Here is a 23,464-nt window from a genome sequence, read left to right as displayed (position 1 = left end):
CCTCAAAGACCATCTGCTCCCTTATATCCTTTCTGGGAATTATAGGGACAGAACTATCTAATTTGTACTTATGGAATATGCAGAAATGGCAAAACTTACTGGAAGAATAAGAAATCAAGATAACAAACTTTTTATAAAAGAATGGAAATGGTTTATTGAATTTTTACGGATAAATTGCAAACAAATACAGTAAAAACATTGTAATAACCTGCAGTTTTATAATATATATTTAAAGTAGATGAATAAATGAGCAAATTAAATGAATTTGGATATGCAGAAGATATTAAAAAATAAATTTAAGGAACCACAGAAAGAGGAGGAAGGAAGTCAAGTTTTGACATGTTAAAATGATTGTAAAATTAATGTAATGTATGAACCTGAAAAGTATATATATTTCATTAAAAAAAATTTAAAAAATGCTGCGCCATATCCATATGCAATGGCAGGATTCAGCCCCGCTTCTTAGCTAAATCACACAGCCGAGTCTCTCAGAGGCAGAAGTTGAATTGCCATAAACAGCAATTCCAACCAGCACTTCCGCTCTGCCAGCCAATCCCCGCCTCAGCCTCCCAATCTCAGCCGATCAGGCCCCTCAATTGCAAACGGGCGCCGCCCCCCGGCGGCCCAAAGCGTTGCTGGGAGTTGTGGTTTTCCTTTTCCCCGGCAACCTTTCCCGGCGCAAGGGTTGCTGGGATCCGTAGTCTTTGCCTTCGTCTTGCTCGGGGAGTCTGCGTTTCCTAGAGAGGCTCTACGGAGCGAAGAGGAGGCGGAGGAAGAAGCGTCACTTCCGGGCCTCCCAAGCTTACCGTGGGAAAGTGGCCCTCGCCTTTCCCACGGGTGCAGGATGAACGACTCCAGCGGAGCTGGTGAGTTGAGGGTGGGTTATATATATATATAGTGGAAGTGGAATGAATGAATGTGTTATGTACTGAAGTTCACTCACAACTTAACAGAATGAATGAATGAGAGTCCTCTTGGGCAGTAGCCATTGAAAATCCTCCTTGAATTTGCCTAACACGTTTAAAGGCAGCCAAGATGGCAGCCCACCCCAACATTTTGTGGTAGCAAGATGGGAAGGTGCAAGAGAAGGGCACCCTTCTGAGGTCGGATCTCTCTTCTCCAGGTAGCACCAGACCCAGGGTGGCTGGGAGGTGGTTGTCACAGACTCAGGGATGATGGGAGTTATAGCTCAATTGGTAGAGCATGAGCCTCTTAACCTGCGGGTTGTAAGTTCATGCCGACATTGTACAAAAGATCCCTGTATTTCAAAGGGTTAGACTAGATGGCCCTCATGGTCCCTTCCAACTCTACAATTCTATGACATCTGGAGAGCCAAGGGTTTCCATGCCTTTTGCTTAAAACGTTTCTGTGTCTTGAATGAATCAATTTGTGCCCTATTTTGAAGGTCCTGTTACTTCCCTGCTCTCTTAAAATGTCACTATCTATATGTATATTTGCCAGCAGATGCCGTTTGGGAGAACGAGGAGCAGAAGGGCAGAACATCCAGGATGTCACAAGAAAGGATTGTGACCATGGAGGTGGAAATGAAGATTGGGAACCCAGATGAACTACATAGACGGGATGAAACCCTACCAGAGGACGGCAGGAAAGAATCCTCTGCTTTTCAAGGTGGAGATCTCCCAGATGTTCAGGAGATGATAGACACTGAAGAGGACAGGAATAAATGTATCACATGTGGGAAGGTATTCAGAGACGACTCAAACCTTAAGCGACACCAGAGAACCCACACAGGAGAAAAACCCTATCAGTGTTTGTACTGCGGGAAGAGTTTTAGCCGGAACACGAACCTTGCTTCACATCACAGAACCCACACAGGGGAGAAACCGTATATGTGTTCCGTTTGTAGCAAGACTTTTTGTGACAAATCGAGCCTTAACCGACATCAGAGAACCCATACAGGGGAGAGACCGTATGAGTGTGACGAGTGTGGGAAGAGCTTTGATCTGAGCCAGTCTCTCATTAGCCACCAGAGAACCCACACGGGAGAGAGGCCCTATAGGTGCTCGGAATGTGGGAAGACTTTCAACCGGAGTCAGAACCTGCGTAGCCACAAGAGAATCCACACGGGAGAGAAACAGCACAAGTGCTTGGAATGCGGGAAAAGTTTCAGCCGCAGCCAGAACCTTACGAGGCATCAGAGCAGCCACACAGAGGATAAACTGTATAAGTGCCATGAGTGTGGGAAAAGCTTCCGTCTCAGCCAGTCCCTTATAAGTCACCAGAGAATTCACACGGGAGAGAAACCATATACGTGCTCCCAGTGCGGGAAAAGCTTCAACCGGAGCCAGAACCTTATCAGCCATCAGAGAATCCACACTGGAGAAAAACAGTACAAGTGTTCAGAATGTGGGAAAAGCTTCAACTGGAGCCAAGATCTCCTCCGTCATCAGAGAATCCACACAGGAGAGCAACCCTATCGCTGCACGGAATGTGGGGAACGCTTCAATCGGCGGGAGAATCTTATCAGACACATGAGAATACATCTGGGAGACACCACTTAAGTTGTAGTGAGTGGCAGGGGGAGGGGAGTGAACAGAAGCCACTTCCTTATCATTCATCTGGCAATCCACTTTTATTTTTAAAAGCATGCCATTAGAGAGATCTATGGTGTGACCACATTTCGAATAGTGTGTACAGTTCTAGTTGTCTCACCTCAAAAAGGATAGTGTGGAGTTGGGAAAATTTCCGAAAAGAGCAACCCAAATGATCAAGGGAATGGATTGACTTCTCCGCCCTGTGTCAGAATTTGGATTGTAAGCTCGTGGAGGACAGAGACCTATCTTCTTAATATTACTATGTAACGAAACATGCACAACTACATTTCTATTCAAATAATTTAAAAAGTTTACTTCCCCTAGAAAAGATGTGTTCCATCGTAAGGCAGAACATAACATTCACAACAGCTTGTTTAAGTGTGTGACAAGAAGTGGTTTTAAACATGCCTTGTTTTCTTGTTGGATAGTTTTTGCTTCACTTAATATTTATTAAACTGATATCCCCCCTTTATTTCTGAATGAGTCTATATGCAATGCATTGCTAGCAACAGGAGATTTACTCAGGAAATTCTATTCAGACCGGACACTGCGGTCCAGCTCCGAGGGCCTTCTGGCAGTTCCCTCCCCGTGAGAAGTGAGGTTACAGGGAACCAGGCAGAGGGCCTTCTCGGTGGTGGCTCCCGCCTTGTGGAAAGCTCTCCCATCAGATGTTAGAGAGATAAACAACTATCTCACTTTTGGAAGACATCTGAAGACAGCCCTGTTTAGGGAAGTTCTTAATGTTTGATGTTTTATTGTGTTTTTAATATTCTGTTGGGAGCCTCCCAGAGTGGCTGGGGAAACCCAGCCTGATGAATGGGGTATAAATAATAAATTATTGTTATTATTATTAAATCCCATTGTGCTTGCTTCTACACCTGTCTTTGCCAATCTGGTGGCATCCAGATGTTTCAGACTACAACTCCCATCAGCCCCAGGCAGCAGGTGAATCTGCCTGATTCTTTATATGCCTGAACTCGTAAATTGCACTGTGCATTTAAAAACCACTCCTCTTCTCCTTCTCTTCTTCTTCTTCTCTGGAACGGATGCCATTCCGTAACACGAGGTTCCACTGTATGTTGCTTTGGGTTTCCTTGAGCAACATAAATTTAATTAATAACAACAACAGTAACTACAACCGTAGAGAGGCAGTGTGGCATAATGGTTAGAGTGACCAGGGTTCAAATCCTGCTCACTGGGCGACCTTGGGCCAGTCACTGCCTCTTGGCTTAACCTACTTCACAGGGTCGTTGTGAGGATGAATTGGGGGAGGGGGAGAGAGAAGCATGTACACTCCCTTAAGCGCCTTGGAAGAAAAATGTGGTCTATGAAGGTAATAATTAAATAACAGTTTTGACCTCCTCACGGCATTACAATTCCCAGCACCCTTAACAAACCACTGCTGCCAGGATTATTTGGGGGGTGGGGGTAGGGGACAACACTCTGTAAATGCCTAGCATGCAACTGAGTTATTGTTAGAAGGAAGTTTTTAAAATGAGAGGTGATAAATACAGGGTGCCATGGCCCCTATGGACTTTTTCACTGGTGTCCCTGGGCAGGTCACTCAGACCCTCCAAGTGCCCCTATTTTCCAGAAACAGTCCCAGATTTATAAAAGCCGTCCCAGTTGCTGATTTGATCCCGGAATGTCCTTCTTTTCAGTAGGACATCCCTATTTTCATCGGAGAAATGTTGGAGGGTATAGAGTCATGCAACTCGCAAGCCAAGAAGATAAGTACCTAACTATACAACCTTTAGAACTTGGGTAGGCAAACTAAGGCCTGGGGACTGGATCCGGCCCAATCGCCGCCTAAATCTGGCCCGCAGACATTCCGGGAATCGGCGTGTTTTTACATGAGTAGAATGTGTGCTTTTATTTAAAACGCATCTCTGGGTTATTTGTGGGGCATAGGAATTCGTTCATTTCCTCCCCAAAAATATAGTCTGGCCCCCCACAAGGTCTGAGGGACAGTGGACCGGCCCCCTGCTGAAAAAGTTTGCTGACCCCTGCTTTAGAAGATATCTGAAGGCAGCCCTGTATAGGGAAGGGTTTTTTAGAGCCAGTGTGGTGTAGTGGTTAAGAGCGGTAGTATCGTAATCTGGTGAACCGGGCTCGCGTCTCTGCTCCTCCACCTGCAGCTTGGGCCAGTCACACTTCTTTGAAGTCTCTCAGCCCCACTCACCTCACAGAGTGTTTGTTGTGGGGGAGGAAGGGAAGGAGAATGTTAGCCGCTTTGAGACTCCTTAAAGGGAGTGAAAGGCGGGATATCAAATCCAAACTCTTCCTCTTCTTCTTAATGCTTAATGTTTTATTATGTTTTATATATGTTGGAACCCAGTGAGATGGGTGGGATATAAATATGATGATGATGATGATGATTGAATAGGATGTCCCTATTGTCATTGGAGAAATGTTGGAGGGTATGTTAAGCATGTAGCTCTCCTAGAAAGAAAATTATGGGGGGAAATTTGCAGGCACCTGAGGGATAGCTCAGTAGATCAGAGCTTTCCAAACTTTTCATGCTGGCGACATACTTTTTTTTTTTTTTTAAAAAATAATATTTATTCCAAATTTAAAATCACAGAAAAAAAGAAAAGCCATACAGAGTACAAAGAAAACTTTGACCATAACAGAGCAAAAAATAAACAAGTAAAAAGAACAATAAGATAGAATGAAAAAGAAAACTTAACAAAAAAAAAATGTATTAAGTTAAAAATAAAACAAAAGCAGGTTAAACCTTTACATATCCTTTTCCCTTTACTTATTTCCATTGACCTCCTCTCACCTCCCAATTTTGTATTCTAGTTCAAATCGTATTTCCAGCAAATCCCTCTAATCTTATTTTCATTTACGTATTTTAAAATTAAAGTGATATAATTAAACCTCCTCTATTTCATCAAATTCATCAACTCATCTTTACTTATTCCATTATATCGTATCTACCGAAACGACCTAATATTCTTTTTCCAACCTCCTTCTAACATTCTTTTATATTGCTATACTTTTGAAGATATATTTTGAATTTTTTCCAATCTTCTTCCATCGACCCTTCTCCCTAGTCTCGAATTCTGCCGGTCATCTCAGCCAGCTCCATGTAATCCATCACTTTCATTTGCCATTCTTCTCGGGTAGGCAATTATTGTGTCTTCCAGTACTTCCCGATGAGTATTCTTGCTGCTGTTGTAGCATACATAAAAAAGTTCTATCCTCCCTTCGCACCAATTGGCCGACCATGCCCAGAAGAAAGGCCTCTGGTTTCTTCAGAAAGGTATATTTAAATACCTTTTTCAGTTCATTATATATCATTTCCCAGAAAGCCTTAATCCTTGGGCATGTCCACCAAAGGTGAAAAAATGCACCCTCCGTCTCTTTACATTTCCAACATTTACTATCTGGCGAATGCTAGCTTGACTGGGGTTAAGTACCACCTGTAAATAATTTTCATTATATTTTCTCTTAAGGCATTACAAGCCGTAAATTTCATACCTGTGGTCCATAACTGTTCCCAGTCAGCAAACATAATATTATGTCCAAAATCTTGTGCCCATTTAATCATAACAGATTTAACCGTTTCATCCTGTGTATTCCATTTCAACAGCAAGTTATACATTCTTGATAAATTCTTAGTTTTAGGATCTATTCTGTTTCCAATTTTGATTTTTCCTCCTGGAAACCAATCTTTTTATCTAAATTATAAGCCTCCCTTATTTGATAGTAATGAAGCCAGTCTCGAACTTTAGTTTTTAATTTGTCAAAACTCTGCAGCTTTAGTTTATCTCCATCTTGTTCTAAAATTTCACAATATTTTGGCCAATTTGTCTCCATATTAGTTTTTTTCAGAGCCTTAGCCTCCATTGGTGACAGCCACCTTGGTGTTTTACTTTCCAACAAATCCTTATATCTCACCCAGACATTAAACAATGCTTTCCTGACAATATGGTTCTTGAAGGCCTTATGTGCTTTGACCTTGTCATACCATAAATATGCATGCCATCCAAAGACATTGTCAAAACCTTCTAAGTCCAAAATGTCCGTGTTTTCAAGAAGCAGCCAATCTTTCAGCCAGCAAAATGCGGCTGATTCATAATAAAGTTTAAGGTCTGGCAGGGCAAATCCACCTCTTTCTTTAGCATCAGTTAAAATCTTAAATTTTATTCTTGGCTTCTTGCCCTGCCAGACAAATCTCGAAATATCTCTCTGCCATTTCTTGAAACAGTCCATCTTGTCCAAAATCTGCAATGTTTGAAACAAAAACAACATCCTAGGCAATACATTCATCTTTATCGCAGCAATTCGGCCCAACAATGATAACTTCAATTTTGACCATATTTCCAAATCCTTCTTTACTTCTATCCAACATTTTTCATAATTATCTTTAAATAAATTCACATTTTTAGCAGTCATATGAACCCCTAGATATTTCACTTTCTTGACCAATGTTAATCCTGTCTCCTTCTGAAACCTCTCTTTCTCAATCTCTGTAAGATTTTTCTCTAACACCTTAGTTTTCACCTTGTTCAATTTAAATCCTGCTACTTGACCAAATTCTTGGATTAATTGCAATACTCTTTTTGTGCTGGATTCTGGCTCCTGTAGTGTCAAAACCAAATCATCAGCAAAAGCTTTCAGTTTATACTGTTTAGCTCCGAGTTGTATACCTTTAACCAATTGGTCTTTCCTGATCATATTAAGCAAGACCTCCAGGACCGATATAAAAAGCAATGGGGAGATTGGGCAACCCTGTCTTGTTCCTTTCTCTCTGGCGACATACTTTTTAGACGTGCATCATGTCGCGACACAGTCATCCAGTTTTACTAGCAAATCGGAGGACTCCCTTTCCAGTCCTGGGAGGAGCGTGGGGAGCGTTCACACAACACACCTACACACCATAGCTGTCAACTTTCCCCTTTTCTTGCGAGGAATCCTATTCGGAATAAGGGAATTTCCCTTTAAAAAAGGGAAACGTTGACAGCTATGCAACACACTGAAGCCGACATACCGAAGTGTCGCGGGACACATGGTTTGGGAAGCTCTGCAGAGGGGCATGGGACTCTTAATTTCAGGGGACTCTTAATTTCAGGGTCAAGAGTTCGAGCCCCACGTTGGGCGAAAGATTCCTGCATTGCAGGGGGCTGGACTAGATGACCCTCGGGGTTCCCTTCCAACTTCTGTGATGATGATGATGATGATGTGATAAGGAGTCCTCGATCCATGCATATCTGTCCATGCATTCGCCCCCTTTTTAAAAAAACTGTCAGAAATAATATGTTTATTTTTCTTCCATAGTGGTAATTATTCTTCAGTTACAATGTTAGTTTTTGGCCATAAAAATGTTACTTGACGAAACCTTTAAAAAGCAAACAAACAAAACCGGACAACTCAATTTCTTAGCACAGTTAAAAAACAACAACAACTTTCCCCCCCAAATAGTTATTCTCTCATTTCTCCATCTTCTTCCACACCCCTTATATAAAGGACATTATTGCACCTTATCAGAACTTGACCAAGGTGTCCAGATAATGCACCATCAATATATTCTGCTCTGTTTGCAAGCTGCATGTTCATGTAGCCATCGATGGAGCCGAGGTGGCCTTTGTATTCCGCCCCCCACTTCAGCTTCACCATCACTGGCTTCCCACTCAGCCCGTTTAGGAAGGGCTTTGGATGGAGAGGCAGCCTCATCGCAACCAGACCAACCTAAGGGCGGCTGCGGCAACAACAAAAATCACTCGCAGGCAGCACGTGTGCCCGCCGAAGCTCTAGAAAGAAGAAGCTGCCCATGCATTCCTAAAGACAAGCCAGTCCTCCAAGGGGCGGCGAAAGGGGCGCACCCTCTGCGCCGGCCACCTTGGGAGCGCGCCCGCGCGCGAAGAGTTAAAATGATAGAGCTGCGGCGGCGGCGAGGAGAGGCTCCCGGGGAACGTTCTCTGCCCATCCTTAGTTCAGGAGAGGGAGGCTGGGACAGAGCGGAGGCCCCTCGCTGCTCCCTCGCCCTCCCGGCCCGGAAGACCCAGCGCCCGGCCAGGGCTCCTTGCAGAGCGGAGGCAGCTGCGCCCGGGAAGCCGCTCCGGGAGGTCAGTTGCCAGGAGGGACCGGCGGGCTTTTCCAAGCCGGGAGGGGGAGAAGGGGGGCGGGGAGGGGCGCCCTTGACAGCCAGCCCGGCAGCTAAGCCAGATCCAGGAAGGTGGATAGCCCTGCGCCCCGCCCCCCCTCCAGGATTTTTGCAGTCCTGCTGCTTTTAGGAAAGAGGGGCTGGGTGGGGAGGATGTGGCCTTTGCATTCACGCACAAAACCTCCCTGCCGATTCTTGTTTCCCCGCACAAAACCTCCCTGCCGATTCTTGTTCCCCCGCACAAAACCTCCCTGCCGATTCTTGTTTCCCCGCACAAAACCTCCCTGCCGATTCTTGTCCCCCCCGCACAAAACCCCTCTGCCGATTCTTGTCCCACCGCACAAAACCCCTCTGCCGATTCTTGTCCCCCCCGCACAAAACCCCTCTGCCGATTCTTGTCCCCCCGCACAAAACCCCTCTGCTGATTCTTGTTTCCCCCGCACAAAACCTCCTCCTGCTTTCCCCGAGCGCCGTCCATTTGCGAGGACGGGCCTGTGGCAAAGTGGCAAGAGGCGACTGTGCAGGTCTCTGCCTCGATGAGCTTGCAGTGCAAAGGGGTAGGAGAGGGCAGAGGCAGGAAACGGACAAATGGACAAGAAAGCAGTCTGGGGAAATGCATTTATTTATTAGATTGCAGTCCCAGCTGCCCCTCCCTGCCAAAGAGTTTGAGGCGGCAGCATTTATGGTTTCCCTGCCATTTTTGTCTCTGTGGAATGGTAGAATTGTAGAGTTGGAAGGGACCCCTAGGGCCATCTCGTCCAACCCCCTGCAACAAACCTGCGTGGTAGGTCGTCCCACAACAACCCTGCAACGTAGGTTAGGCTAACAGACTGTGACTGGCTTGGGGTTACCTGGTGAGTTTCATGGCCAAGCAAGGATTTGAACCCGGGTCTTCCAGGTCCTGGTCCAGTGCTTTAACCACGATTCCACCACTGGCTCTCTTTCAGCTACATGTGTTTAGGCTTGGTTACAGTACGGCATGAGGACTAGGAGGTAAGAGGTGTTGTTCCCCTTTGCTGCTTTCCCCCTCTTCTGGAAAGAGCCTTTCTCCACCCGAAAGGTCCTACAATTTCAGAGCAGCCTTAGACTGACTTCAGTCTGTTATTGTTACTCTTTTCCCAAAACTGGAATCCTGTGTTATTCTGATACATAAAAGCTGAAGGGCCATAGCTCAGTGGTAAAAGTTCAGTCTTCAAGTGGAGCTGGGAGACATCCCTGCCTGAAACCCTAGAGAGCTGCTGCCAGTCTGGGTTGACAAAATTGAACCAGATGGACCGGTGCCCCCATTCAGTAGTAAGGTAGTTCCTAAGTTTCCTGGCCACATTCTCAGACCCAGTGAGGAAGCGAGCGAATATTCAGGATCTGTTTACAGTTGCTGTTAATTATTATTTTTGCTATATTTATTGTTTAACATGACAACACAGTCCCTGACTGAAAGCCTGCGGTCTAATAACCCACCTGAAAACTGGTGGGTTTGCCCAGGGGGTGGCTCTCTATGACCTTGAGGGCCCTGCACTAACCCTGCAACTTGGTCTGTAAAACGACCCAGAAATAGCAAGTGTAGAAGGAACTGGTTTGGCCACATCTTTGGCCAGGATTTTTCTCCTGTGTGTTGATGGATGGTTATTGGCTGAATGGCTACCTACTCTTGAGAAGGGCCCAGGGAAAGATGGGGCTGTGTGATGCCCTTATGTCTTCTGCCTGGCAAGGGTTTGGGGCAGAGGTTGGTGGTGGTAGGAGTGGGCACCATACATTTAAAGCACATGACTTGCCCCAAATAATCCTGGGAACTGCAGTTTTCCCCCTTGCAGAACTGAACTTCAGTTCCCAGCACTCTTAACAGTTCCCAGAAGTCTTTGGTGGTGGTGTTATAAAAATGTTAAGGTGCGCACACATAGTAGATACACACTCTGTTTAAAACCAATCCTTTAACCTTCAAAAATTAGGAAGCATTCCCAAAGAAAAATGCACTTTTTACACAGAGCCATCTTGGCTCATCTTGGAAAACCTCTCCCAATAGTTCTTTCCACTTGCAAATCCTTCAAATCCTGTGAATAGATAAACTTCTTGGAATGAATGGGCTTCCCCTTTGCAAAACCTGCCTGGCAAGTATATGTTAAAAGCAAAACTTTTTAAAGATGTCCAAAGAACATCTGTGTATCAGTAGGTGTAGGTCTGAGAAATGGATTCAAGAACTAAGGTGTCTACCATTTCTACGGACTTGGCAAGCTTGATCAGGTATCATGACAGACAGGAGATAAGCCATACTCTCAAATTTCTATTGTAAACCACCTCTAAGGCTTTCAGCTTTCAGCTGTACACAATTATTTCCCAAATAGTCAATAAACGTTTTCCAATCTTCTCTAAACGTATGTTCTTGTTCTCTTATTCTATATGTTAAGTCAGCAAGCTGCGCACATTGTCATCTTAAGTCGCCGTTCTTCTTTAGTTGGGACCTCCCTCGTTTTCCATTTTGGGGCTAACAAAACACGGGTCGCAGTAGTGGCATACATAAATAACCTTTTTTGACCCCTGGGAATTTCAGTCTGAATTATCCCCAACTGAAAGGACTCTGGGGTGTTTTTGGGAAAGTAATTTTAAACATTTTTTTCAATTCATTATGGATCATTCCCCAATATTCTTTTACCCTTTTACAAGTCCACCATGGAATCTTTCTGTTTTGGCTAATCAGTACTGTGCTACTTTTGTTTGGAATTGTTCTACTCATTCTACTTGTTTTTATAATTGCGTACACTGTTTTACTTGCTTTTAATTGTATGGTTATGTTGTTGTAACCCCCCAGGACCTTACGGTGAAGGGTGGGAAAGGAATCTCAGACACACACACACACACACACACACACACACAGAAATATTATTCCCAATAGCATCTTTCATCTTCAAGGTTTTGGGTTATCATAGCTTTGCCTTCTGTTGCTGTGGCATAATTTGTATTTGAGAGGCATATTCAGTGAGCATAGGCAGATATTTTAGCACTTATGTGACAACACCCACCGTGTTTGCACGGCAATGTTGTAAAGCAGAATCATAGAATCATCTTATTCACACAGAGAGAAAGCAAATGGTAACAGCAATAATGACAACAACACAATCATGAATTTGAAATGTTCTTTATGTTGTGTCCTTTAGTGCTTACATGGTTTTGATGCTGATTCTGTTGAACTTCTGGTGGTATAATTTTCTTTAGGCAGTTTTATTTATTACCGTATTTTTCGCTCTATAGGATGCACTTTTCCCCCTCCAAAAATGAAGGGGAAATGTGTGTGTGTCCTATGGAGCGAATGCAGGCTTCAGGAAGCTATCCGCAAGCCTTCGGAACTCCTGCTGGGCTCCGAAGGCTGGCGGATAGCAGCCTGCAGCCCGAAGCTGTTCTAGCTTTGGGATGGCTGCGTAAAGCCTCCGCAGGGCAGCGGGGTGAAGGCACCCTGCTGTCCTGCGGAGGCTACAAAGGATGTCCCCAAAGCCTCAAGCCTTTGGAGTGCAGCTGCGCTCCAAAGGCTTCAGGGATCTTTGAGGCTGGCGGTGGGGGAAAGCAGCGCTTCCCCCCACCGCCAGCCCCACAAGCTCGGGGGGCAGCGGCAAGGCTGTGCGCAGCCTTTGCGCTATTCCTTGACCTGCTCTTGAACGCACCTTGAACGCACCTTGTTTTTGAGGGGGAGAACAAGAAAAAAAAATTGTTTCCTGTTCCCCCCCTCCTATGGTCCGGTGTGTCCTATGGTCCGGTGCGTCCTATAGAGCGAAAAATACAGTATTTATTTCTTTATAATATTTATAGCCTGCCCTTCCTCTGTACGAATACCAGGGCGGGGAACGGAACATAAAATAATAACAGCCAACCGCGTCATGAAATGGACAACAATGCGTCCTAAAATACACCAAACAAAAAAGGGCCAGCTGAAAAGAGCAAGTTAAACAAGCATCCACTTAAAAAACACACCTTAAACTTGATATGCTGTCGATTCAACCCGTTTGATTAATGTTATGCTGTAAATGCATCAAGAGCAATTTTAGGAGAATTAATCCACCACGGGAAGCATTTCAGTGCTACAATGCATTTTTAAAAATGCTGGTTTTAACCTTGTAAAATTTAAGATTTAAATTTGCCCCTTTAAGAGCTACATTTCTCCAACTTCCCAGGAGAAAGGGATTGTTTGTTAAACCACTTTGAGATCTGTGAGGGGAATAGGTGTCTCCTGACAACTCTCAGCACCCCAAACAAACTACAGCTCCCAGGATTCTTTGGGGGAAGCCAGGAGTGTTTACTGCCTTAAATGTATGGCCCAATTAATGTTTACTCAGAATTCAATCCCCCTGGGTTCAGTGGGGCTTACTCTAAGTATGTAAACCAGGGATGTTGTGGTAAGCTGTGCCTTCGGATCCCAGACTCCAACTCCCATCATCCCTGACCATTGGCTCGGCTTGCAGGGGCTGATGGGAGTTGGAGTCCGGCAACATCAAGAGGCCTCCTGGTAGGGGAAGGCCAATATATAGCATGAAACCTGCTCAACTGTTAAAAAAATTGTCTGCATTTTGCTCTTCTTTGCCTCCTCAAGTTCAGCTGTCGTGATTTAAGTTTCCAGTTGCTCAGCTGATATCTCATCCGGGAGATGCACTCTGTCACGCGCCAGAGTGACAAATAGAACTGCAACCCATATTTCCAGACATTTAACTTTGTTTATTTGTATTTTGTTATAAGAATTTTAAGGTCATACATACATATATATATATATATAATATAAATGTTCATAACTGTATATATAAACCACATGTCTGAAACCCCACATAAAAAATCCTGAAACCATTTTGTCCCTCCCAAATTGACCTCAAATATTTCTCTGCAAGGTCGAAGGAAAATGGAAAAGCCTCCCCTCTGTCTTTTCGTTCACAAATTCTGTCTTAAGGATATGTCTGTGTATGAACAGGGTGAGCCTGTGACCTGGCTCAGGAACTAAGTATTTATCATTACAAAAGACTGGCCAGGCTCCCCAGGAAATCCAATCAGGTGACCATTAACAGGTAACCTGCCAGACAGGAGATAAACAATGCACTCAGATTTCTGTTGTAGACCGCCTTTTCCGTGATGTAGGTATGATGTATCTGGGTGGTGGTTTTGGTCTACACCCCTTCTGTGATGTATGTATGGAAGGGTGGTCTGGAGCTCCAGGGCAGGGAATTGCAAAATGGATATATAAGGCCTTGTGCGCCATTGTTCGAGGTCCTCCTCATCCTCTCTCTTACGTGTCGGGGAGCACCCTATTGCAACAGTCAATAAAGATCAGGCTTACTAGCTGCTTTGCTTCTCAATATTCTCTGGTTGGCCTCTGTTATTTTCTCCTACCGATAGAGAATCTACAAAAGGACTCTATATGGGCTCTTGGGTACCCCATAAGGGAAAAGGAGCAGGTTTTTTTAAAAAACTTACATCAACCCTATTCTGAAGCAAGAAGCAGGTTTTCTTTGTTTTCAAATGATTTATTTGTTGCTTTACTATCGAGGGTTCCTTGCCTTGCCCTTCACTGCAAGGTCCCACAGAAAGGTTATAACAATACAATCCAAGGTTATAAAAACACAATTAAAAACTGCTCCAAGCAAAACACAGTACAGTTTATAGTTTCAATAAAAGGGGTAAACTGGAGGCTTCGCAACAAAGGTGATGGCTGGAATTGCACAATCTTGGTCAATAATGTCAGAAGAAACATTCTTACTGCAAACATTCTTACATCCTGATTCTCTAGGGGGTTAAATCATGCCGAAAATGTCTTTAAAAAGCTCCAAAACTCAAAAATTATTGTAGCTTTTACTAAAAAATGCCGCAACAATTTTGCTTCCCCTAAAAACACAACCCAAAAAATCTCATCAACTTTCGGGTTTTCCTTAATAAAGCTCAACAATTTCGGTGGTTTCCTTAAAAAAAGTCTTTGAAATATATATAATATAATAATATAATAATTTATTATTTATACCCCACCCATCTGGCTGGGTTTTCCCAGCCACTCTGGGCAGCTCCCAACCGAATATTCAAAACACAATATAGCATTAAACATTAACAACTTCCCTAAAGAGGGCTGCCTTCAGATTTCTTTTAAAAGTAAAATAGTTGCTTATTTCCTTGACAACCCTATCAAGGGAGAGTGAAGACGTGAAGCTTATTTTAAGATGAGGCTTGTCCTCTCCATTTCCCCATAGGTCTTTTTAACTGAATAAAAGTGACATTTCCCCTCAAAATATTCTACTGCCTGGAACATCAGGGTTCAAGAGATGGAAACTTTTAACCAGTTAAAGGGTGGGTTAAAAAGAAAAAGGTTCAAATTAAGCAGTTAATTGACTGAATGTTGCTCCCTTCATTTCCACAGGGTGTTTGCTTTATTTTATTTATTTGAAAATATTTGTATCCTGCCTGTCTCCTAAGGAGCTCAAGGTGGTGTAAACAGCCATCTTCCCCACCTGGTTTTTGGCCCTCATGACCATCCTGTGACGTAGGTCAGGCTGAGGACAATTGTGACTTGCCCAAGGTCTCCCAGCGAGCTTCATGGCTGAGTGAGGATTCGAACCCGAGTCTCTCGAGGACTTGACTGGCACTCTGCTGGGTACCTTCACCTGTCTCTCTGACACCTGTTTGTGTTTCCTTTCTTCAGGGAGAAAATTGCCAGCCACTTCCATATGACCTGCATCTCTCCCGAGACGAACAACAAAAATTCACCTCGCATTCCCTGCGGAACGGCCCGTTTCACCGCGATGTAACTGCAGGCCCCGAAGCCCAGGCCTTCCCAATTCCGTCGCAGCCGAGGGCAGAAGGAGGAGAAAAGGTCTGTAGCGAGACAAAATGGCGGCCCAGCGGAGAGACGCGTTGCCTCTGGATCTCCAGTTCCGGGCTGGGCTGGAACGAGGGGCGAATTTAGCCCTGAAAATGGAAGACGCGGAGCCGGCGGGCTTGAAGCAAGAGGTGGAATTGGAGGGGCAGGGTGCCAGCCCCAGTGCCGGCCAGACGGGGTCCGACAGGCAAGGCCCAAGATGGAGAGGACCGCAGCACATCAAACAAGAACCAGAGGATGGGATGTCGTCGCAGCAGTGGGAGGCACAATGGCAGGAGTTTCTGGGTGGGGTGCAGTCTCCTCGCTCGGGATGGGGGTCCCGACAGCTTCCGGGCACCACCTCGTGGGGGGACATGAAGGCACCCGTGGCGCATTTTGACGGGGGAGCCACGACCAGCCACCGGCCCGCGGAAGGGCACTTCATCCCCCCACCGGCCGGCTTTGACAGGACGGGGCCACCGGCCACCCGAGATCAGAGGAAAGTGAAGGAGGAGATGGAGAGCAGCGAGGACCCCACCGGCACCGAGACGAACCGCCAGCACTTCCGGCAGTTCCACTACCAGGAGGCCGAGGGTCCCCGCGAGGTCTGCAGCCGCCTCTGGGACCTGTGCCAGCAGTGGCTGAAGCCGGAGAGGCACACCAAGGAGCAGATCCTGGAGCTGCTGGTGCTGGAGCAGTTTCTGGCTGTCCTGCCCCCGGAGATGGAGGGCTGGGTCAGGGAATGCCGCCCTCACAATTGCGCCCAGGCGGTGGCCCTGGCAGAGGATTTCCTGCAGAGGCACCAGGAGGAGGGCAGGCAGGACCAGAAGGTGAGGAGGTCCGCTTCCAGATGGGGGGCCACATCTGCACAATACATTCAAAGCCCTCTTATACCACTCGAATCATTGTGGCCTCCTCCAGAAGCGCCCTGGGAACTGTAGTTTGTTCAGGGTGCTGAGAGCCGTTAGGCGATCCCATACCCCTCACAGCGCTACAGTTCCCAAAGTTCTCTGGGGAAAGGGATTAAGCCACTCTGGGAATTGTAGCTTTGTGCGTGTGTCTCCTAACAACTGTCAGCACCCTTAAGAAACACTGGTTGTCATTTTCTGTTTTAAAGCGCCGGGTGAAAACTTTCCGTTTTACCTCAGTCCCTTGGTTTGAAAGGTTTTTAAGTATTTGTGGCCTCTTTTAGTAGGGAAGGATCTGTAAGACCTGTCTTTTACTTGTGCAGATGTGGGTTTTTAAGCTTTGGCTGTGTTTTATCATAATTGATGTTAGCATTTCTGTTGCGCCTGTAAGTCACGGAGCCATTTCCGCGAGGAAAACGACTAAATGACAACAACAAACAAACTACAGTTCCAAAGAGCCTTTGGGGGAAGCAGGACCATCCTAAGACATTTTGCTGCCCAAAGTTAATTTAATTTTTTTAAAAAAAAATAATAATAGTTAAATTGATAATTAATGGTTTCGAGTTAACTGTGGGCCTTAAGGTGAGCATGGTTTCTGATTGTACTAAATTGCTCGTGTTAATGAGAACGAAAAGGGATTGTGGAGATGTCTAATCTCTTCAAACTGAGTGAACGGGCAATAAAATGTCAAATGCAATTCAGTGCAAACTATATATACTCATTGGGGCAAAATGTTGTTGTTGGTGTTGTTGTTACAGTTTATTACCTGCCCCTCTCCTTAAGGTCCCAGGGTGGCTTACAACAAATAAAACACACCATTAATATTGAAACACAAGATTGCACAACACTAGAAACCCGTTTAAAGCAACTTAGAATTACAAAAATACAAAATACAAAAATAAGGATGCTGACCGGGAACTGACCAGGAGCATTTACAGTAAATAGCTCGACGAAGGGTGCGGCAGCTGTGGGGAAAGGCAAATTCCACCTAAGGGATCATGAAGAGAAATTGGAAATAAAACTGCCGCTCTCATGACACTGTTAAACAAATCCGTGGCAGTTCTGGTCTCCTCACCTCAAAAAGGATATTGTAGGTCCAGAATAGGGCAACTGAAATGATGAAGGCGATGGAGCAAAGATTTTGAGGAAAGGGTACAAGGTTTGGGGTTTAGAGAAAAGCTGCCAAGTAATAGGAGACATAGTAAAGGTGTAAAAACTTATTCATGGTGTGAAGAATGTGGATGGGGAGACACACATATGCCCCAGTAGCACTAGACCTTGTAGGTCAGGCATGTCCAACTGGACGTCTGTGGTAGATAGTGGTAGATCTCAGCTACCCTAAAAAAAGCTCAATAACTTTGACCTGATCCGACCTGATCACTGCCAGTTTTTAATTCTGTGAGTACCGGATTTTTCGCTCTAGAGGACGCACCGGACCATGGGACGGAGCCCTCTGTCTCGCTGTTCTGGCTTGGGAACAGACTTTCTAGCCTCTGCAGGGCAGCGGGGTGAAGGCACCCCGCTGCCCTGCAGAGGCTTTGCGCAGCTAACCCCAAGCAGTGCTCCGTCTCCCTGTTCTGGCTTTGGGCTTAGCGGCGCAGCCTGCATTCGCTCTATAGGACGCACACACATTTCCCCTTAATTTTTGGAGGGGAAAAAGTGTGTCCTATAGAGTGAAAAATACGGTAGATTGCAGTCTCTTGGGAGTTGGCCACCCCTGTCGCTGGTGGACCATGAAGCTAAAGAAAGTCCTTCTTCACACAGTGAATTTGCTGCCCCAAAGGCAGCAATGGCCTGGGAATAATTCGGCCACTTGGTCGTTGAGGCACTCTCCCTCCATCTGGGCTCCATCTGGGGAGGAAGGGCGGGGTATAAATTCACGAAATAGTAACGATCTTGACAAAGCAAAATAAAATGCTCGCTGCTATTTTCAGGGCCCAGGGATGTTCCATGTGGTGACCGTAAATTTCCCCGACGCTGAGCACGCGGTGAGCAGGAGCGCAGAAAGGCAGCTTGGGAGGCCCGTCAAGGAGGAAGTTGAAGAAGACGACCACTCCGTGGGTAAGGGATTCTCCTGACCGAGGAGCAAAGTGGCTCACCTGTAGCCTGTCAGATGCTGCTGGAGCACAGCTCCCGTCATCCCTGAACAACAGCCAGGCTGGCTGGGGGCTGAGAGGAGTTGGAGTCCCGGAATGAGGAACCCAATGTCTTCCAGGCACTGCTGGACTACAGCTTCCGTAAACTCTGGCCATCTGAAGTGCTGCTGTTAAGCCATTCCTGCTGTGTAGATTTGCAGAGTCGGAAGGGCCTTCAAGGGCCATCTAGTCCAACCCCTTGTGATGCAGGAATCTTTTGCACAACATGAGACTCGAACCCATGACTCCGGGATTAAGAGTCTCAGGCTTTACCGACTGAGCTAACCCAGCAGCTGCATATGTGTGTGTCAAAACTCAGGAGTCTTGAGACCTGGTTTATACCAAACGTGGAGGTGGGTTGTATGTTTATTTCGGAGCAAACACTTCGAGCTACAGAGGGGTTCAGATGGGCACGTTTTTCCCATTTGTACATCGTTCATGCCCGTCAGGGATTAGCCCTGCCCAGACCTTGACCCTTAAGAAGAAGCAGATCTCCACACTGCCCTGAGAAGCCATTGGATTTAGACGTCGCTGCACCCAGTGATGGACACTGGGGTCTCCAGTTTCAGCAGCGCCCTGTGCAGTGCCCAAATTCAGTGCTCCCTTAAAAGGGTAACAGGGCTTAGTGAGCGGGGAGAGTCTGTGGCAGAGAGTAGCCCAGAATCAGGCAGAAGCTGAAGCAGGAGAGGAGGAAGGACAAGAGGCAGAGATGGGTCAGGCTGATGAAGAGGCACATGTATCTCCCGCTCCTGCTGCCAGAAGCTCCCCTCTGATTCCCAGAACCAGGAGAGGCATGAAGCAGGGGAAGCAAAGGCTGGCACGCAGGCACAGTCTCCGATTGCTTAGGGAGAACCCTGGAGAGGAGGCACAGACCTTCAGCCTCGGCAACTGCTTCACGGGGCCAAGACCTGCGTTGCTGTGCTCATTAGGCTCAACACTCATGTGTGGATCCTGTTTTGCTAATAAAAGGTTTTGCTAATATAGGGACTCAGGTGGCATTGTGGTCTAAACCACTGAGCCTCTTGGGCTTGCTGATGAGAAGGTCGGCAGTTCAAATGGGTGAGCTCTTATTTCCCTATACCGGCTTCTGTCAGCCTAGGAGTTTGAAAGCGTGCTAGTGCAAGTAGATAAATAGGTACCACTGTGGCGGGAAGGTAAACAGCGTTTCCATGCGCTCTGGCTTCCGTCACAGAGCTGCCTGTGGACAAACGCCAGCTCCCTCAGCCTGAAGCGAGATGAGCGCCGCAACCCCATACAGTGGTACCTTGGGTTAAGAACTTAATTCGTTCCGGAGGTCCGTTCTTAACCTCAAACTTTTCTTAACCTGAAGCACCACTTTAGCTAATGGGGACTCCTGCTGCCGACGCACCACCGGAACACGATTTCTGTTGTCATCCTGAAGCAAAGTTCTTAACCCGAGGTACTATTTCTGGGTTAGTGGAGTCTGTAACCTGAAGTTTCTGTAACCTGAAGCATCTGCAACCCGAGGTACCACTGTAGTTGCCTTTGGCTGAACGTAACTGTCCAGGGGTCCTCAGTGTGATTTACTGCTGACTCGCTCCTGTCAGACCCCGAGGGACATCTAGTCCAACCCCCTACGACGCCTGCTTTCTGCAGGGGTACACAAACCTAACTTGTGTTCGGATTGTCTTTTTTTCTTCCAGCAGATGATGGGCAAATCAACGAGAATGAGGCGAACAGGTGGAAAACCCTTCAGGGAGCTGAATCTCACGGGCTCTCGGCAGATGGGACGGAATCCGCCGGCCGTTTCCGTGAAATGGAAGAGAGCTACAAGGGTCAGGGCGGGCCCGAGGGGCATCACGAGAACGGCCCAGAAGGGGCCACCACGGAAGGGCCCCCGCCGGGAGAGAAGCAGTCGCTGTGCTCCAACTGCGGGGGGAGTTTCAACCCCAGCTCGGGGTTCCTCGGGCCGGAGGGCTTCCCTCCGGGGGCCAACCCCTACAAGTGCTCCGTGTGCGAAAAGAGCTTCTGCCAGGTGGCCAAGCTCATCGCCCACGAGCGCCTGCACACGGGCGACTGGCCCTACAAGTGCTCGTTCTGCGGGAAGAGCTTCAACCGCAGCTCGGATGTCTCCCGGCATGAGAGGATCCACACGGGCGAGAAGCCCTTCAAGTGCGCCACGTGCGAGAAGTGCTTCAGCCAGAGGTCCAAGCTGATCGTGCACGAGCGCTTCCACACGGGCGACAAGCCCCACACGTGCTCCTACTGCGGCCGGAGCTTCCACCAGAGGTCGGACCTGGTCAAGCACGAGAGGATCCACACGGGCGAGAAGCCCTACAAGTGCTCCGACTGCGGCGGCAGCTTCCACCGCAGCTCGGACCTGGTGAAGCACAAGTGGATCCACACGGGCGAGAGGCCCTACAAGTGCTCCACGTGCGAGAAGAGCTTCCGCCAGCGCTCCGCCCTCCTCTACCATGAGAGGACGCACACGGGCGAGAAGCCCTACACCTGCACCGCCTGCGGCAAGGGCTTCAGCTGCAAGGCTCACCTCGTGCTCCACAAACGGACCCACACCGGCGAGAAGCCCTACAAGTGCAACTTCTGCGGGAAGAGCTTCACCACCAGCTCGTACTTCGTGAAGCATCAGAGGATGCACCTAGGGCAGGAGGCCTTGCCCGTGCTCTGAGCTGCTCTCGGAAGACTTCCCCAGAGCAGAAGCAGGAGGACCACCGCGGGACGTGTCTCTCAACGGGGCTGGACCAAGGATCAGGCCGCAGGTGGGAAGCTTCGTCTTTGAATGCTCTCACCGTTTGTTTATTTTTTAAGGACATCACCCCGTGTGTAGAAAGCTAGCATCTCAGGGCCTTTCCCCTGACATGCTAGGTTTCTTACATGCAAGAATTGAAAGAGAGGGAGAGAGGAGCAGTCAAGCATTCCATCCACTACCTGCAATCAGAAATGGTGCAGGAAAGCTGCTGGTTGTGAAGACTGGATTTTATGTTTTGCGAGAGGCGAGAGATTATTTGAGGCCAGGCAAGGTGGGGGGAACTGCCGAAGCCTTGCCGCTCGTGGGAAAATTAGCCGCATTTGCTTTCCTGAGGAGCAGAGAATATAAATAAAAGCACATGCCTCATTGAGCGGACTCGTTTCATAAAGACAGTGGAGAGAGGGAGAAATGCTACTCAGTTTACCCAGGATATGAGGTTCAATTTCAAAGTATGATCCGTTAGCAAGTGGTGTAGGAGAGACACGTACCCCCACCCCGCTTGAGAGCTGCTGCCAGTTAACACCACCAAGCAAGACGGAGCAGGTGTAAAGCAGAACCCTAATAAATTATTTGCCGAGCACCTGAAAGCCTAGGCAGTGTACAGAACGCAAAAGAGACCCTGCCCCAAGCAGGCATGCCATCTTATGGAGGCAAAAGAAACACTATACCAAAACGAACATCCAGATTGGAAGGTCAGAAAGAAAAGGAGGATCTTGGAATTTAAACCTAACTTTAAAGGCAATTCCGATAGGTTCAGGACTGGCAAAAAAAAGGAGACACTTACCTTCACGAAGGAAATCATGAACGTGTAATGGAACCAGCTGTCGAAAAGAGGCGGTGACGCTTAGATGGATTTTTAAAAAGAATGAAAAAGATCAGATGGATTCATGGAGGTCAAGTCTGCCGATGAAGGCGACATCCGGAACCTCCATTTTCAGTTGCCGTATACCAGATGCTGGAGACAAACCCCTGGGGGTGGGGAGGTGGTGTTTCCCGCCCGGCTTGGTGAGCTTCCCAAAGATGCCAAATGGGTTTCTTAGGGGCTGATCTGGAAATGAGCCCAAAAGCTTTAACACTCAGGACTTAGCCCCAAGGTTCTCCTGGGCTTGGTGAGCCCTGTTCTTAGGGGAGAGTTGCAACCCGTAAACATGTAAATAAGGTGTTGGCGTGCGCCCCTTCTTTCCCTGCAGCTCAGAAGCAAAAGGCAGCGCTTGTGCGCTTCCTGGAAGTGTCCTATTGGCCGCTTTGGGGAACAGGACTCTGGGAGAGATGGGCCCTTTGGTCTGGCTGGCAGCTTCTCCTTCTGCTCTGGCTAGAGAGAAATTTGGGGGGGGGGGGCGAGAGGGCTGTTGTGAGCCGTGAGCCTCCAGGTCCCAAAGCAGTCTACCTCTTAAAACCAGCAGTTGCGGGGTGGGAGGGGAACAGCGAGGAAGGGCTGCTGCTTCTGGTCTGGATCTTTGGCGTAATCCCACAGGGCTCCTAAGTTTTCTCCCTTCTGGTGTTGGACACACAGTTTCAAGTGCTCGTCCCCTACATTACGGGCTGCGTCGGGGTAAGGAACCTTTTCCAGCCTCACGTTCCTTTCTAGGCAACCTTCTGGGCTCCACCTGCCAGTGGTGGGCGAGGCCGGAAGCAAATGAGGCCGGAGCAGCAAATTCACATTTTCCCCTTTGTACAATAGGCTAGTTTCTTCACACCTTCACAGACCCTTCTCCTGCTCCCTGTCCAGAGGCAGTTTGGGGATGATGTTCCTTGTCCAGCAGAAACTCTCCAGAAGGGTGTGGAGTGAGGCTGGTGTTGGTCTAGAGAGACTCCCAAGGGCCACATAATGAGGCCTCAGGGGCCACATTTATCCCCCTTTCCCTTCACCCAGACTCCTGCTTGTCATCCCTGGGATATGGGACTTGGCCCCGAATCCTAAAAGAGAGAGGTCTTCCTATCTGAGCTGCACCATACATTTGGAGAACATGGCTTCCTTCCCCCAAAAATCTTGGGAGCTAGTTTGTTAAGGGTGCTGGGAATTATAGCTCCGTGTGCTTTAAATATCCAGTATGGCTATTGCCTTTATCTCAGCTTGCAAAGATCCTGCCACTGTTTATCCTGGGGGAGAGTCCTTTTACAGTGCAATCCTACATCATGTCTACTCAGAAGTAAGTCTCAGGCCCCAGCTGCACCATACATTGGAGACTCTGTGATGCCACTTTTAAGCAGTTGG

General features: G+C 47.2%; 2 protein-coding genes and 1 pseudogene across 5 annotated transcripts; 2 read left to right on the top strand and 1 right to left on the bottom strand.

The window, feature by feature from the left end:
* Window positions 1–784: 784 nt before the first annotated feature.
* Window positions 785–3,410, top strand: LOC308469949 (uncharacterized protein). Of its 2 annotated transcripts, none has more exons than XM_080993090.1 (2): window positions 785–866; window positions 1,462–3,410. In XM_080993090.1, exons 1-2 carry the CDS (start codon window positions 845–847, stop codon window positions 2,520–2,522), a joined length of 1,083 nt encoding a protein of 360 aa, XP_080849216.1. In that variant the 5' UTR covers window positions 785–844; the 3' UTR covers window positions 2,523–3,410. The 2 variants fall into 2 exon arrangements, with proteins under 2 accessions (XP_080849216.1, XP_080849217.1); XM_080993091.1 differs by having other exon boundaries at window positions 792–866; window positions 1,465–3,410.
* Window positions 3,411–7,887: 4,477 nt separating this feature from the next.
* LOC308470141 (small nuclear ribonucleoprotein F pseudogene) lies at window positions 7,888–8,335 on the bottom strand (annotated as a pseudogene). The gene has a single exon. The product of its transcript is annotated as a small nuclear ribonucleoprotein F pseudogene (transcript).
* A 127-nt stretch (window positions 8,336–8,462) lies between these two features.
* On the top strand, window positions 8,463–21,941 carry LOC308469556 (uncharacterized protein). 2 transcript variants are annotated; one of them, XM_080992182.1, is made up of 4 exons: window positions 8,463–8,629; window positions 15,323–16,308; window positions 18,321–18,447; window positions 20,189–21,941. In XM_080992182.1, exons 2-4 carry the CDS (start codon window positions 15,511–15,513, stop codon window positions 21,166–21,168), a joined length of 1,905 nt encoding a protein of 634 aa, XP_080848308.1. In that variant the 5' UTR covers window positions 8,463–8,629; window positions 15,323–15,510; the 3' UTR covers window positions 21,169–21,941. The 2 variants fall into 2 exon arrangements, with proteins under 2 accessions (XP_080848308.1, XP_080848307.1); XM_080992181.1 differs by having other exon boundaries at window positions 20,186–21,941.
* Window positions 21,942–23,464: the final 1,523 nt, after the last annotated feature.

The sequence above is a fragment of the Podarcis pityusensis genome, assembly GCF_964106645.2.
Source record: "Podarcis pityusensis genome assembly, chromosome: 2".
NCBI classification, from domain to species: Eukaryota; Metazoa; Chordata; class Lepidosauria; order Squamata; family Lacertidae; genus Podarcis; species Podarcis pityusensis.
This window is presented reverse-complemented; position numbering and strand designations above follow the sequence as displayed.